Genomic DNA, 18378 nt, shown 5'->3' on the forward strand with positions numbered 1-18378 from the left:
ATATATAGTACAATAATGTATATTGCCATTGCCTACATTCCCAATTCTAATAAAAAAACAATCTCAGAACTCTGTACACAAAATTTAAAAAAATGTTTAATATTTATTTCTTTGTCTTGAAAGAAACTTTCCATTTTTAGTTTTTGTAACAAGATACGTAAAAAGTAGTTTTGGTTGGTTCTTAATTGTTTTATCAAATACCTACATGTTTTGCCCCAAAAACAACATATAAAAGAACAAATCAGAACTATATTTACTTGAATATAGTAAAGAAAGAAGTGTGAAAAGTTTTAAACCAGCGTTATTTGTCAATTAATTGAAATCGTCATAAAAACCCATGTATAAAAATACTCCAAAATGTTTACCATACGCCCATGAAAAGGACGTTATATTATGAGGTTAAAATGTTTGAATTGTGAACAAAAGTGGTACATAAAAACATCACAATTTTATTACTGATGATCCGGCCTATACTGTTTGTTACTGTGTGAAACCTCAAATTTAGTTATTTTATGAAATGTCTAAAGTAGAAAGGAAACTCAAAGATTTGCCATTCTCTGTAAGAGAACTATAAATTAATTTGTTTGAATAAATTTATGACCAAGATTCATTCATTAACCATTAAATATATCTATAATCGAAAAATTTATTTTTGCACAACCAGGGAGCCGAGAAAATATAAAATTTTGTTGTAAATGCAAGAATCGGTCCTAGTTTTACAGTTTTAGGCTTAGATTTCGTTATGAAATTACCGATATTTCAGATTTCTATTTATTTAATTTCTTTAATATGGGAAAAAACATATTAGATTCAAAATGTCGTGACCCACGGATTTATGTTATTTAAATTTTATAAACCACCCTCATTTTTTATATCATTACTTTAATCGGATAAAGTTTTGCTTGAGTTGAAAACGTTATTTTAAATTACAAAAATAATATGTAACTATATGTAACTAAACTTTGTTCAATATTAGTGATAAAGCACCATTTTTTGTGTGCATACAGTATGTCAAATTAAGTAGACCTTTTATATATTGCCTACATTCAATAGGATGATTATCTATATGTCTCTAAAATACTCGTACAATAATAATTAATATTCTGCGTTAAATAATAAAACTATTATTATAAAACTGCATTAAATAATAATAAACTTATTCGTGAACAATTATATTATTGCTGTATCATCATCACGCTGATAGATTCATTTTTTCATAATAATTGTTCGTATTTTAGTTATGTCAGTTATTTATTGTTGAATATTTTTTGAAATATAAAGTACATGCTGCCAAAATTTCACTCATACAATTGTGATTAAGACTGAAAGAGATCTTATCATATGCCACGTACTTATAACAAAAAAAGGCGGACATATTCGTTTTTAACACAGGTCTAAAATCATGTTGAAGTCGATTACAGTGATGTCTCAACAAACTCTGTATCTTGGGTTTGGTATAAAAATACTAATTATTGGTAGTTGGACCTTGTACACTATATAACTGGGAAACTTTGTGACAAAATCTCATAGTTCAATCCTGGTATATACATCGTAAGTTTGCGTTGAAAAGGGTTTTCTTAACGATAGACAAATTAACGTTTTTTCTGTTCAAATTTTACCTGCCAAGTCCACAAATTTAGTGTTATTTCCATTTATATGAAGTAGGTTTTTTAGTTGTAAATCTTTCTGCTCTTTTTTATAAGTATAACATTTAATTGACATATTAATATCATAGCGTATTCAGTTATCTGTTGAATTTGCATAACTAATTAATTTTCGTATGAAAAATTGTTACTTATGAACAGATACAAATTTACGATAGTAGATACATTTACTAAAATAGCCTTTGAGTTAAATAATAAATTTGAGCTTATCTTAAACTATGAAATACCAAGTAAAATCTAACTCGTCATTAAACTTTCTAGTATGTTGAATTATTATTAACCCTATATTTTAATCGACCAAGCAAAAGTTATAGATCAAACTTAAAGTGAAAATTATAGGTTAAAGATATTACTCATGTAAATAGTTTATACTATAACTGTTATTGAAAATACAACTGAAATATTTTTAAATCAACAGCTTGAATAAATGGTTTTGTAAAAAAATTTAGATGGAGTAGTTGGAGATACTTTATAGCAATGTGTTTCCTCAGCTCTAGGATGATCTGGAGTGTGTTGGCAATCTTTCTCGTGCCCCTCGTCCTGGCTGTTCCCCTGGACACTGTAGGGGGTAATACTACAAGATGGGCGGTCTTGTTATCTGGATCTAGAGGCTTCACAGACTACGCAATGCAGGTGAGTCTCGCATGAGCTTGAGATCTTCTAGTGTGAAGTAATTAGTTGTGAGAGGATCTTCAGTTTTTATCCTATTATTACACCAATGTAATATCTGTTATCCACAATCACGTAATGACTAAGTTATGTAATATTTTGGGTCTTTTTAATTGGCCCAGTGTGTCTTTATAATACTCTTATATGTAAGGAAACTATATAAAAAAACTTAAATAAAATAACACTGCGGTTAGTTTATAGTATTTCATATAAATCATCTTAAGTATGTATTGCTGTAAAATTATATTCTTAAATTAATTAATGTAACGGATTTCAGTATAAGTTTTAAAATTGTTTGCGAGTATAATCAACTGTATGATAGGACAATAGCAACAATTTAATATTGCTTAAATGTTTAATATCCAACATCCAATTTTCTTTACATAAGAACAGCACTTTAGACTTATGTAACCCAATTGTTGTTACAATGTCTTTATAACAAATCTTGATTTATTTTAAACCATATTTATTTTTTAATTTGATACGTCCATAATTCATTGAGTTTGGATTGGTTTTAGGCAGATATCTGTCATGCTTATCAAATATTTCACCGCCACGGAATCCCAGATTCCAACATCATAGTGATGATGTATGATGACTTGGCTGACAATCGAATGTGAGTAAGAATGTCTAGTACTAGTTCAATATTACATATTAGTGCCTATATTACTGCCATAATAAAGCAGAGAGCAATCATATTAAAAGGGGAAAATTTACAAATGACTAATTTTATTATTTAAACGATTCCATTATATCCGTAACTATTAGAAAACCTATAAATAATAATAATGGTAAATATAACGTAACTTGAAAATGTCATATTCATTTAATCGGAAAGAGCAAAATAATAATCTAGACATCTTGAAGATTGTTAAAAAGTTTGTCTTTTGTAACATTTATCGGTCCTATCTGAATTATATTTACTTTATAAGCTATACAATTTTCAATAATTTATATACTGTATTCAAGAGCTTTTTTTCATTGCTTACTTTATATTATTTATGACTTATGTTATGAATTATGTAATATTAACTTCCAGTAATACTAATTTCAAATTTTCCTAAAGCGTTCACACATTAAGTATAAACGTGTTTCAGTACCTGATTTAGATTCATTTATTGTTTTATATGTGAACCGGTTATCGTAGGAATTTTAATGTTGGCTTATAATAATATAGGATATTCAATTACAATAATTATGAAATATACATTTTTAAGTGGTTTACATTTGAGTTACACTATAATGGCTGTTTCTGTAGTTTATAGTTGTAACACTTCTGGTTCTTTATGAAAAGTATATACACTTGAATACATCTCTTACACATCCACTATGTTAATCCAGTTGCAAAGTGCAACGCTTAAGTATAAAATTTAAATTATTGGAGAAAATATTATTGAATTTGTTTCAAGCCAGATTTTGTAATATCAACACACTGGCTTGTTTAGAATTTCATGTAAAGGCGAAACTAGTTGGTAAATTCTCGAACATAAAGTAAAGTTTTTGAAAGGAAATCTATTATTCGTAGATGGCAACTAAGGAATAAAAGATATACAATTAAAAAAACAAACATAAACTATTTCAAACTAAAAGGAAGCTACGAAGACTACCTATTATATCAATACCTTTAAATATAGAAATTAATATTCCACGCTTAGCATTATTTTCCCGAAAACATTTAAACTTAACCTAATCTACAATAACTATTTTTTATGTTATTATATTCAGTCTTGATTATAATATTATGTTTATTATATTATGTTATTATATAAAATCTTGAATTCCTCTTCTCCTGATGTTACACTTTACGTAATTAGTATCGGCCAGTTCCCATATATTAAGACTTAAATACTCAAATATAGTAATGCACAGAGTTAAATCACTAAGATTCGTGCAGTGGTTTATATAATTCACCCTCCAATTTTAGTATCAAGCTAACCACTTCCATCTATTAAACCCCGACTATCCAAATACAGTTAAATACTTCCCCACTCTACTTTTAGTATGAAGCTACCCACTTCTTTGTATAGAGTCCTGAATATCCAATTATAGTGTTGCACAGAGTTTGATCACTAGGGTTGGTCCGGTGTTTAAATAGTTCACGACTCTATTTTAGTATGAAGCTACCCACTTCTTTGTATAGAGTCCTGAATATCCAATTATAGTGTTGCACAGAGTTTGATCACTAGGGTTGGTCCGGTGTTTAAATAGTTCACGACTCTATTTTAGTATGAAGCTACCCACTTCTTTGTATAGAGTCCTGAATATCCAATTATAGTGTTGCACAGAGTTTGATCACTAGGGTTGGTCCGGTGTTTAGATAGTTCACCACTTTTATATATAAGGTATCACTGAATGTAGTGGTTGTCACTCTACTGGATTTGGATGAGCGTTAGGGAATATTTTGGCATTTTTCTACTGGGTAACTTTGATGGTAACAAAAAATAGCTGAAGAAATACATTTATAAACAAGTTGAGTACAGAAATATAAGATTTTGACATGGGATCTTCTTATGCATAAAATAAAAATAAAAATGCTAGAGTTTGAAAGTTAGTATCAAAAGACGATGGAAAGATTTATTTTATCGAAAATTTCGAAATTTTATCGAAAAATCTCTCCTTAGATAACAAAACGTGGTATTATTTGAACACTGCTATATAAGCTAACTTAAACAAAAATTTAAATAGATCGTGTGGCAAAAAAATCTCTACAAAGATTTACCCACTAAACATTTCATTAAACCGTCTCATTTTCAAATGTAAATATTTACATATACAAGATTAAAATAAAGTTATATGGTTCACCAGTATGAGCTTAACAACACCTCTATAAGCCAAGAAAGCATAAATCGTATAAAAATTTTGTTTTTTAAATAACTTTCAAACGAAAAAGTTAAAAATTAAGTATAAAGTTTAAAAATATTTACTAACCATTAACTTTGATGTGCCAAATACCTATGTTTCCATTTAAAGGTTTTGGATATTACAGTTTTTAAATTTGAAACTTATGATCCTGTAAAAAAACTTGCAAAATGGTAATACGAAATAACGTTAGAAAGCTTAATTTATTTTTTTTACTTTTCAAAAATACAAATAGTATATGCTATCAATAAGAATAAAACTATCATAGTATACAAGGTAAAAGTCAAAAGGATTGCAGAAAAATCGCTGCACTTTTCACAATAATTGGGACCTTTAAAAAACATTTAGTACCATATTGTTCAGCTTCCAAAGGCCTTTGCAGTTGCGTGCCACATGAATTGTTTAATACCTAAAAGTTTCAAGTTTTGAACCTGTGATTCTCATGTTCGTGTACAGCTCTCCGTGTAGGAAATGAAATGAAATGAAATGAAATGAAAATGAAATGAAATGAAATGAAAATGAAATGAAATGAAAAATGTCTTTATTAGAGGCGAAGTTAGGACTATAAAGTCCTCTCTACCACTTAACCTCGTAAAAAAATTAAACTAACATACATATACATGTATAACTAAAAATAAATCTATTTATTTACCTTATACATTAAAAGAATCTTAGCTTTAAAATAATAAAAAAACAACATCTATAATTAATGTAACTTTATAAATATTTACAAAAACTATAATAAGACATACACGCATGCATTCATTCAACTTGCATTCAGTTGCCTTAAGTAACACATTCCAAAGCCGCCAACCGCTATACCCCCTGAGCCCCCAGCATCAAGGCCCTGACCTCCGCCCCAAAGCGAGCGCGCTTATCAATGGCTCTGATGTTTATAGGTAAGGCATTCCACAATCGGCAGGCAGAAACTGTAAACGACTTACTAAAGGTAGTTGTTTCGATGAATTGGTATAGATAATAAGGATATACCCCTCCTTGTACTTCGTTTCACTTATTTCAGACATAAATTGAAAGTTGTTTGAAAGATAACTGGGACAATTTGTATTTAAAAGAGCGTGCAACAGAATGAGTGAGTGATAGTCTCGAAGATCTTGTAATTTTAATATAGATAATTGTTTGAAGAAGGGCGTTACGTGATCATCACGTCTGAGATTAAAAATGAACCTAATGCAAAAGTTCTGAGCACGCTGGAGTTTATTTGAAAGCTCCACAGTCATGTCATTAATGACTATGTCACAGTAGTTGAAGTGAGGCAGTACAAGAGTCTTTATCAGCATTATTTTAACCTGGTGTGGTAGATATGAAGCCAGCCGCTTGAGGCTGTGAACACCGGCAAAGACCCTATTACATATCAAAGAAGCCTGTTCAGTCCATCTTAAGTGTTTGTCAATAATAAGTCCTAGATTCTTTACTTTCTCAGAGTATTCTAGATCTTGGTCATTTAGTTTTTAATTTGGGAGCCGTAGTAAAGTCAATTTTACGAACAAGCTTTGAATGACCTATCATAATACACTGAGTTTTGTCTACGTTTAATTTTAGTCCATGTTTCCAAGTCCAGTGAGTAGGATGTTCTCCGCATGATATTTCTAGGGTTACATTTTATTGCATCGAACGGTTCAACCACAGGATATTGCAGCCGAGTGATCTCAAACACCTTGTATATTTTAATACTAATTGACATTTCTTGTTTTAAAATATATGCCAACGGTAACTTAAATAGTCGGTTAATTAATAATTTGTATATTTAATTAAAGGAATTTCCTTACGCTCTCGAAAGGTAGGGACTTTGAACAGTGACAAAAAATTTTATATCGTAAAAATAAGTCACTATTTAAACTATTGTTTATAACAATAACTATTTATTCATACAACAATAAATTATTCTTAAATGAGACATTGACTATGTTAATGATTAATAATATAATTGTTCTAGGAATCCCAAGAAAGGCGTTGTTATCAACAAGCCCAACGGTCCTAACTTGTATCCCGGAGTTCTTAAGGATTATACTAGGGGAGAGGTAAGGATAACCCTAGGAGATATCTCTTTATTTATTGTATATTAAAAATGCAAAAGATATATTAAAAATTTATGGTTTACGGAAAAGATATTGGATTCTACATCAATGAATGTAATTTTAAGATGAGAGTAATTTAATATTGTATTTGTTCAGATAGGTTTACACTTGACCAATAAAAAAAATGAAGACAAAGGTGAAAATTCAATCTAAGTACAGTAAATGGAAGTAAAACGTTAAAAAATAAATCTAAGAAATTTTCAACTTAAGAGGGTTGCGTCATTCATATTACCTAGGGCTCTTTTCATAAACATTTTCAACAGCTACTTACACATAGAAGTTTATGGTTACGTTTTTAAAACTCATACTATTGTTTATTATATTATTAAACCATATTATATTACTATTTTAAAATATTAAATTTCTTTGTACAAGTGGTTCAACAACGATCTGCTTGTTGTCAGGTAAAACCTGAAAACTTTCTCAACGTTCTAACTGGCGACAGTGAACTGATGAAAGGTGTTGGCTCTGGAAAAGTTCTTAGAAGGTAAGATGTTATCTGGTTAGTTAGATTAAAATAAAGCAAATAAATCAAGGCAAAGTTGGAAAGGTTTTAAAACGCACCGTGACGTTGAAATACGTTACTTTTTCTTAATATACGAAATTAACTGCTGATTAGGTGAACTGCGAAATTAGAACATGTTTTAGGTATAAACTAGACCTTTATAGTGATCTGAATTAAAAGTACCAAAATTATTATTATAATTCTATTGTTTTATATATAATATAATGTCCTCCAAAAAAGAGCCATACATACATAATAGCCATTGTTTGATGAATTTGTACATATTTTTATACACGTAAATAGAAGAAAATAATTTTTACCAATGAGCCATTTAGTCAGTTATCTGTACATGAAATTGTTGTTAATTAAAACTAATCTCTTAGAGAACAGGTTTAATAAATATTTTTGATTTTATCCACCTCATTCCTTCCAAATTTGAAATGTTTATCATCTGTAATAGTGGACCCAATGATCACGTGTTTGTATACTTCTCTGGCCACGGATCTACAGGTTCCATAAAGTTCCCCTACCATATGCTGTACGTTGACCAGCTCCTCGTGGCTCTGAAAAGAATGCACCACAAGAAAATGTACAAAAAGGTAAATTAAAATATATTAAACAATTAGAATTCCTTTGTAAGAATCGATTAAAATTCATTAATTATCTTTTTTAATACAATATATTAGATAAACATAATAAATCTTAGTATACAACAAAAACTTTTTTTAAATGAGATTAACGAATATATTCGCAAGTGGAATATGTGTGTGTGTGTGTGTGTGTGTGTGTGTGTGTGTGTGTGTTTGCGTGTGAGCGCGCGCGCGTGTATGTAAGTGGAATATTTTGGCCATAACAATTTGTGTATATTTTTATTCCTACCACAGCAAATAATATTCAAGTGTAAATGAAATTTCGTTTTATTTTCTTGGTATTTTGTAATTAGATTAAAATGTACATAGTAATTTTAAATCTTGTACAACTACAAAGTATATTATAATGTACGACTCTATAGTAATACCATGTCACCGTGTTTACAGTTGGTGTTCTATATGGATGCTTGTCACTCGGGCTCAATGTTTGCAAACATTCTCCCTGAAGATATAAACCGTAAGTACACACAAAGAGTCGTTATATATTATAAATCTATTCTACATAGAATTTAAATACCATTTTACAACCTAAACCGTCGTTTCGTAGAGGTCAAATTATACAAGGTGCAACATCATCTACGATAGTGTCCTGTAGGTGGTGCGATCAAATTATCAAGTGAACAAATCGTCTGCCTCTCTCCGTTGCCGGCCTGTCTCTGTCTGTGTTTTTATTTAAACATCATATTTTAAGAACTAATTGACCGAGTTTAATGTCTGGTAAAGACTTTTTGACAGGATCTATAGTTACAAAATTTAAAACCAAAATTATATTAATATCATTTTGAATTTGCTAATCTATTTACATTCATTAACTGTTGAATTGTTACCTTAATGTGAGGAATGGAAATGTGGCATGCATGGTCGAGTCTGACCTGAAATAATTCCGTTATTTGCTAATCATTTCAGAATTGTACATTGTATTGTATTTTTGATAAATTTTCTTACAAAAAAATACACACTTTCTTGTACAATTTGTATTCTTAAATGATTTATGTTATAATATTTTAAATGGACTCAAATTTGAAAACAATATGATATTTTGACGAAATTTTATTATTAGACCCTGTCAACATAAAGCATTCACTAAAATTTAGTTAATTGGTTTTTAAATGTGATTTTTCAATAAAAAGGGCAGTCGGGGAAATAGACAGAAAACGAAAAATACAGATCATTGGTTGCTTTTCATCTTTTGCTTCATTTCACACAAGAAAAAATACCCTAAGGGATCTGCAGTGACTTTTGTTACACTACTTATAAAAAATCATTCTAAAAAGCGTTTCAAAAAGGACTTTACAACTTTGAAAATTCATATAAAATTTATTAAACAAGGTACAGAGCTGGTTTTGGAGTTTTTTAAAGGAAAACAGTTCAAGTTTTGACTCGCGTAGACCGCTAGTGTCTAATCGCGCCGCACAAGCCTAGTGCCAGTTACGTTAAACATGGCTGCCTTTACTGGACCGGAGCGTGCTGGTTGTGTGTTTTGGTTTGAATAATCGAGGTCTGAAACAACAGTTCAGCGTAATTTTCGTAACAAGTACGCTAAAGATCCTCCTGGTAGGCCTACAATGTATGAGTGGCATAGTTGTTTTGTAGAAACAGGGTGCTCAGAGAAACATAAAAAATCCTCAGGTCGTCCAAGCACATCTGACGAAATCGTTGAGCAAGTGAGACAATGTTTTGTAAATAGCCCTACGAAATCGGCCCGGCGTGCATCTCGTGAGCTGCAATGCAAGTACCACATACGATGGTTTTGTTGGATTTGTGTTGGATTTGTGTTAAAAAAAAGGTTTGCACTTGAAACCATACCGATATTCGTTTTTACAAGCAATTAAAGACACTGATAAGATTGCCCGTAGGATATTACAACATGTTTGTGATAGCCCTAAAGTGAATGTTTTTTGTGCGTTGAGCAAGAGGAAAGTGTACGGCCCCTTTTTTTCCAAGGGAGAACCATCAATGCGATAGTGTACCTTGATATGTTGCAACAATTTTTAATACCACAGATCGATGAGGATGACCGAGAACGAAATGTTTTCTTTATGCAAGATGGCGCACCGCCACACTATCTGGCTGACGTCCGGGATTTTCTAAATGACCGCTTCCCAAGTCAATGGATTGGCCGTGATGCGCCAATTGCATGGCCCCCCGTTCCCCAGACCTGACACCGCTAGATGTTTTATTCTGGGGTTTCATAAAAGATATGGTGTACATAACTCCTTTGCCGGCCACTATACCTGAACTTAGAGCAAGAATTTACGCATTTAAGTCCTTTTTGAAACGCCCCGTATAAAAGAACAAATTAGACCAGTCCCAAAATATTTTAAATAATTATAAACATTAATGTGACCATATATTGATGCAAGATGCTCTTGAAGAAGTGGTTTGTATCTATTTTTCGTAAGCTAATGAAAATATGTGAATTTTCAGTTTTTGCGACAACATCAGCTGATCCCAACAATTACGCCTACAGCACGTATTGTGACATCCCGGGCATGTTTGTGTGCCTAGCTGGTGAATTCGGGTCTGCCTGGATGGAGGACGTTGATTACGTTAGTTATTCATGCGTTATACTTAAACTGAAAGTACAGTTAAACTAAAATATTCTTCTCCACAATACAACAATCAATTACTAAGAGTTTTTACAGTCAAAGACAAAAGTCAAACACGGTAAGGCATGCGGTATTAGTTTAGGTAAAAGATTTTTACCTAATCACTTACACTTGCTTTCATATAAGTGATTGTGTCTTCCTTTAACACGAATTGTTTACATGAATCATCTACCCGAGAAATAAATCCAGTAATAGGACATTACCGTTCACATTTAAGTTTATATTTATGAAGTGACATTTTGTTTTGTTATACACTAAGTCAGTTAAAAATGTCCAATAATTTTTATTTGTACCTGAAGGGTTATTTTTTATTAACAAAACATATTTTAATAATCACTTTTCATGTAAAATCACTCTGTATAATAAATAAAATGTATGTAAATTGGCGATGACAAGAATTATAACAGTTACAATGAACTTAATTTGTAATAATTTTTTCGTGGTTCTGAAACACAGGGACTTCGAGGTCAGACTTTAAATAAAGTGAAATTATGTTTATATGTACCTAAAATGCATACAAATTCACAAAGTGACATGATTATTCTAATTTTAAACTTAACTTATATAGTGAAAACTTGTTTAAAACCTCAGAAACATTCTGACCTTAGTAATTATTATTTTCACAGTCGTTAGTAAAGTGTAATAATAATCATAAAATTACTGAATATGAGGAACATGGAAATTATTTCGATACAACATTCCAAAGTCCGTCACACGTATGCCCTTTTTAAAATCCACAAATTATTGAATAGTTTTTACATAGGTGATAGTTGTGCCATTTAGAAAGGTATGCTCTCAAAATTGTTTACATTATACAGTGAACAACCTGGCCCTGAAATAATGACCCTGGATTACCCTTTCATTATGTAAACATTTGGACTCTTGTCAAGTTGTAACAATTCATGTAAATTAAAATAAGTTGGTAGTGTGTGGCTAATGTTATTTATTGGTTGTGTGAACTTACAATAATGCCCTAATATTTAATACCTCCCCAAATGATCCCTATCACTCGAGAGGCTGGTAAACATTCCTTTTTATCTAACTTTATGTCTATTATCTGTCCATCAACTCAATATCTCTAAAATGAACTGGTTCCTTTTTAGTTTTGCATGAAGCTTTATTTCTAGATAGCCAATATTGAAGTTGATGGCAGTGCTTGTTATTCCTCTGTGGAGGATTTCGTTGAGCCTTAGCACATTTTTTTCATTGGTCTTATGGGTAACCGCGATGGCTGCAAGAAAATGGGAGGACAAATTTTTAAACAAGCTGAACATGTTCATATAATATTTTAACATGTGACATATTAAAAATGTAGCCTAAATAACTTAAAAGATATAACGTATTCTTTTGGGACTTGGTGTGTAGAATTTTATTAATTAAACACTCCTATGGTACCTAAAATATGAATCAAAATGTGAATGAAAACGTTGTTGTGTTCACAAAAATGTGTTCTGTGGAAACATGTCTCCAATAGAGATTCCATCTGTAGACTGATATTTTTGAATGAGTACTTTCTGGTGCGTATCCAACTATTGAATTCGGCTGAGCTTCATCGAAGCCTATCACCTCAGTAGGCCGATACAGTTCCTCTTTTGTCTGCCAGGGAGATGTAAATTGTTCTCTATGATTACCTGTCTCTAGGTATGTCCAGAGAACATCTCGAGAATGAAGTGAACTATATTCATTAAATATTTTCATGCAAACTCAGCGAAGGCTAGTGTAACATATGGTACGGCGTACCTACGCCGGGCCGCAAGGGGGAATATCATGTTTGTGTAGAAAACTATGTCTGTATTGTTTATAGTTTGGTCTTAGTAGTCTTAGAGTTTTCTGACATCCTGACTGTCACTTGTAGGAGGATCACGTCAAACCGGGTCTGCGCACCGAGACATTGGAGAAACAGTTTACAAAAATCTCCAAGACAATGAAGAAAAGTCGTCCTTGCGAATACGGCGACCTGAGTCTGGGTTTCGATCACGTGACAGATTTTCTCGGAGGTATCAACAATACTGGTTACCTGGACGACTATACCCCTAGAGTGAATTCTAAGGTAAACTTAGATTGATTACGCTGAGCAAAATTCTATGCGGAAGCACTGAACATTTATTAGTATTATTACTACTAACATTATATTATTTATTATAGAGGCACAGCTGATCGAGTTAGATATATTCTGCCAATTAACAATAGCGCCACTTAAATGTAGCAAGTATTATTATTCTAACTGCAACTTTAATTCATATAATTATTTATGTCAACTTTTATATATATATTAAAATTATATATATATAAATTTATATTTATATATAATTATAATATATATTCAATCATGTGATTTATATGCTACTTAATTTGAACTTATGTGACCAAACTGTTAACAATAGTTATTCACACATAGAAAAAACAACCTTTTGATTTGTATGCTACTTAGGTTATGCGACCAATATACTCACTTCGTTCAATAAATTTTCAAAATTAGTTCAATAACTTCAATGAATGGACTATAGTTTTTTATGTACTTCAAACATCTTCAATCTCTATTAATGTATTATTACAATTAGCACTCACACAATAATTACACGATTGATACAAAACAACACACAAATTTGATAGCAGCACAAACTGTCTGGAAAACCTGGAATTAAAATAGAAAAACATTTGAAAATGCGATCGTAGCGCATTCTGCTGGATCCAATTTAAAACATACCAAGATAAAAAACAATTTATTTATAAACCAAAAAGTAACTGATCAAATTCACTGCACACTTAATATTTACCAATTTCAGTTAAAAGTGTATTTTTACTAAAACTTCCAATTTTATATCTGGATAACCTCTATTGATATTCCTGATTAGCTTAATCTAAACTACCGAATTTTCATTATATTTATTTAAAATTACAGTATAGTATCAGAACTGGCCAACAGAATTTAATTTAAAACTAATTCCTACACTATTAACAATAGTTATTCACACATGTGATTTGTTATGCTACTTAATTTGAACTTATCTGACCAATTTTGACTGCAGATTAAAAAATGTAAATTACAACAAATTATTTGAAATTCCATTAGTTTAAAACTTGATTATCTAAAATGTCAACAATAGTTATTCATACATAGAAACACAACCTTTTGATTTGTATTGCTACTTAGGTTATTTGAGGTAATGCGACCAATAAATCTCTATTAATGTACTATTACAATTTTAGCACTCACACAATAAATTACACAATGTTTAATTTTTTATTTTCTTCCTTTTGCCTGTTGGCTGGCCTTTATAAACTTATAACGCGGCCACGTATTACATTTTTTATTAAATTTATTCTATTATATTTTAATGTTATTTGCCGTATTTACTTTTGAAACATGAACCTTACAAAACAACACACACAACATTGATAGCAGCACAAACTGTCGGAAAAACCTGGAATTAAAATAGAAAAAACATTTGAAACTCCGATCGTAGCGCATTCTTCCAAGATCAACACTTAATAATTTTACTAAGAATTTCACTTAAAAGCTAAAACTTCCAATTTTATATCTGGATAATCTCTATCCTCCAAAGTGAGTACAGAATATATTGAAATAAGAAGTGGTGTTTATTTTTATATGTTTATGCTTACTCTATGCTTTCAAGACTATAATTGATTAAACGTATGGCTGTGTTATGTTGTAATATTATAATGTTTACATAGAACAACTGGTGAAAATTTAACTTTTGCAATCTGCATTAGACTACTGATCAAGCACTTCATAATAACGTAATCTAAATGTAAACAAATGTTTCTGCCTCTTTGGTGAACTTCAGCTGAAAAATATTCACAGCTGTTAAGTAATCAGTTCACTTTGTATTACGTGTCGTAGCACAGTCTGTCGGATCCAATATAAAACACTCCAACATCAACAATTTTATAATTAAAAAATTTAATTAAATTTGACCGAATAAATAACTATAATGAAATTTCAGTAGTTTGGATAGGCTATTCAGAAATATCAATAATTCTATTGTGATGGTGGCTGCTTATTATACTTCAGCCTTTAAATAACTATAATCCAATTCGGATAGTAGTTTGGATAGGCTATTCAGAAATATCAATAATTCGATTGTGATGGAGGCCACTTTATTATACTTCAGCCCTATTGGAAAAAAACCATCTTATTTGTTTATGTACACTCCTGAAGGATTAACAAAAAAATATTGTACATTCAATAGCATTACGATAAATTAAGTTGTAAATTAAAAAAAATATACTTGTTATAAAATTAGTAATTTAAAATTACAGTATAATGTCGGAACTGGCCAACAGAATTTAATTTAAAACCAATTCCTACACTATTAAACAATAAGTAGTTATTCACACATGTGATTTGTATGCTACTTAATTTGAACTTATGTGACCAATTTCTGACTGCAGATTAAAAATGTAAATTGCAACAAATTATTTTAAATCCAATTAAGTTTAAAACTTGATTTATCTAAACTGTTAAAAATATTCACACATAGAAACACAACCTTTTGATTTGTATGCTACTTAGGTTATTTGAGGTATGCGACCAATATACTCACTTCAATGTGCAAAATGAGTTCAATAACTTTAATAAATAAGTATAGTTTTTTTATGCACTTTAAACATCTTCAATCTCTATTAATGTATTATAACAATTAGCACTCACACAATAATTACAGAATGTTACAAAACAACACACAAATTTGATAGCAGCAAAAAAATGTCGGGAAAACCTGGAAATTAAAATAGAAAAACATTACGGCTATGTTGTAATATTAGGCCTATAATGTTTACGTAGAACAATTGGTGAAACTTCATCTTTGCAATCTGCATTACACTACTGATCAAGCACTTTACAAATTTAAAATATTAACTTTTCTCAATTTTAAATGTGAACAAATGTTTCTGCCTCTTTGATGAACTTCAGCTGAAAATATTCACAGCTGTTTAAGTATCAGTTCACTTTGTATTACGTGTCGTTCGTGTGCGCAGTCTGGCGGATCCAATGTCAAACACTCCACCCATCAACAACAATTTATTATTAAAAAATTAATTAAATAAACTATTAAAACCGAATTATGAATCTAAACCATTCTCGGATCCAACTGAAGACACACAAAAAGTTTCATTAAAATCGGTCTACCCGTTTAGGAGGAGTTTAGGACCATACACACGCACACAAGAAATATATATATAAAAGATTAGTTGTTGTTGTCACGAATATTATTTGCAAAGGTATATTTTCATAATGTTTTTGTGCTATTTTGTAAAGGTATCACAAAATTAACTAGTAAATGTATGGTTGCGTATATAAACATGAAAAAAGTCATCCCCTCAATGGGAAACTTGCAAAATACCTTCTAAATGGAACCGTAGTGCTTGCCTAAATCAGTTTGTTACACTGTATATATATATATATATATATATATATATATATATATATATACAGACTGGTGTAAATTTTTTTTAGAATTTTCATATCATTAAAATAAAACTAAGAATAGATGTACAGTCTGTATTTTAATAGAATTAATTGATATTGGTCTTGTCGTTTATAGTTATTTTCTTCCAGGCTTCTATATCGCAGCGCGACGTGGCTTTGGCGATGTTAAACCGGCGGATTGATGAAGCTTTAAACATAGAGGTTAAAATGAAGTTGGAGAGGAAACGATTGGACTTAATCAGTGTAAGTATATTATTTATATTTCGTTATGTTCAATCGATGTATGTAGGGGCTATTGGGACTTTTGTTTTATGAAGTTTATCTTTATACAGTTTAAGTCATAACTTTTAAATTAGCACGTTAAGCATAATCTATATACCATGATGCTGATATTTTTTTCTGACAGTTGAATATTAATTGGTAATTTGAAAATGTTATGAAGAGTCTTAAATTAGTGACTCTGTTATCTGCAATATGGAACAAATGATCTAATAGAGATTTCTTTTTAGGGTAGAGATGATATTGACAACCTTTTCAGTAGAATTGTGACCAACGCTTCTAGATCTGTTGATGATCAGAAAGTCATAGAGAGCACTCACCAGCCTCTTAATCTGGAGATGATGCCTTGCTACAGAACTCTAGTGGACAACTTCAGTGAAAGCTGTGTTAACATCCATGAGGTAAGTATTTCAGTAGGCTACACGGCCGGGTTTATAACTACAATTTCATTTCGCGTTTCACTCTATGTGGAATCATGTCTCACAAAATTAAGTTCTTCGTGAGTTATTGCACTTCAATAGTGTTATTGCTTGAACAAAGTTTTGATAATGAGAGAACCGGAATACTCTTAAAATATAAATATCTTGACAAGATTCTTAGATTGTTAAAAAGAGCAAACGGAAAATTTGTGGAACCTTCTTTTGAAAGAATTTGAAAGAATCCCTCGTGAATTAGAGGGATTAATTAATTATCAAACCTGTTAGTGAATATTTCTAAGATTCACAGTTTATCTTTATACTGAATATCAATACGACAAATTATTGTATATAGAACGATTCGAAGATGATGGATGATACTATATTGCCCGATTCTATCCGCGCTTCGAAATGCATGTTAAATATGGACATTTGAAATCATATACATAAAGTATTGTTGTGCCAGCTCTAGGAGTTACACTCTGAAGTGATTTAGGTTTTCTTACAATTCTTAGGAACCATATTTTAAACGCATATTTCTTGACAAGGTTAAAATGAGTTTGTTAAGGATAGCCAATGAGTCGTGGGAAAATAAAGAGCTATTTAATCCGAGTAAGACACATTTCAGTAATTTTAATTAATGTCCACATCATACTGAACCGACTCACCTCTTCAATAGCATTGTACATTTCTGGAAAACTTCCAGTGTTTGAAAAATAAACTGAGATGCCTACATGGTGCACTGAAAGTATGTGAGATATTTTTTTCTGCGCAGAACCTTTACACACTGGCACACCTGCATAAGTTGGCCAACCTGTGCGTCCTACACTACTCAGCAACCGACATCCTTCAAGTCTTCTCCAGGGAATGTACCGATCACTACAGAGGTCTGGTCAATGTTAATTAGACAAACATCAATTTTTTTTAAACAATGTGCAATATAGGTAGTTTACACCAACAATCTAAATTGGTATTATTTTATATCCCCAAATATCGTGTTGCTTAAACAAATTTTCAAATACATTTTAAATATTAAATGGAAATTGAAAATTTTCAATAAAATCTTGTTTTGAAATGATTTGTTATTTTAGAAACATTTACAGATACATTTATGAATTTTATCAGGAACACGCCGATTTGTTTAACCAAGTTTTATGCACCAAATCATTTAATGTGCAA

At 30.8% G+C, this 18378-nt stretch overlaps 1 protein-coding gene across 3 annotated transcripts in view; it reads left to right on the forward strand.

The window, feature by feature from the left end:
* The window catches only part of LOC124366452 (legumain-like), a 107428-nt gene extending 89268 nt beyond the window's left edge, over window positions 1-18160 (forward strand). For 2 of the 3 annotated variants that reach the window (XM_046823019.1, XM_046823017.1), the window contains exons 2-12: window positions 2156-2297; window positions 2852-2949; window positions 7147-7231; window positions 7693-7775; window positions 8254-8392; window positions 8831-8900; window positions 10871-10992; window positions 12908-13102; window positions 16634-16747; window positions 17014-17184; window positions 17975-18160. In XM_046823019.1, the coding sequence (XP_046678975.1) occupies window positions 2163-2297; window positions 2852-2949; window positions 7147-7231; window positions 7693-7775; window positions 8254-8392; window positions 8831-8900; window positions 10871-10992; window positions 12908-13102; window positions 16634-16747; window positions 17014-17184; window positions 17975-18106 (1344 nt within the window). In that variant the 5' untranslated portion in view covers window positions 2156-2162 and the 3' untranslated portion in view covers window positions 18107-18160. The remainder of the gene's footprint in view (window positions 1-2155; window positions 2298-2851; window positions 2950-7146; window positions 7232-7692; window positions 7776-8253; window positions 8393-8830; window positions 8901-10870; window positions 10993-12907; window positions 13103-16633; window positions 16748-17013; window positions 17185-17974) is intronic. The other variant, XM_046823018.1, reaches the window with a different exon arrangement.
* The last annotated feature ends 218 nt before the right edge of the window (window positions 18161-18378 follow it).

The sequence above is a fragment of the Homalodisca vitripennis genome, chromosome 7 (assembly GCF_021130785.1).
Source record: "Homalodisca vitripennis isolate AUS2020 chromosome 7, UT_GWSS_2.1, whole genome shotgun sequence".
Classification (NCBI taxonomy): domain Eukaryota; kingdom Metazoa; phylum Arthropoda; class Insecta; order Hemiptera; family Cicadellidae; genus Homalodisca; species Homalodisca vitripennis.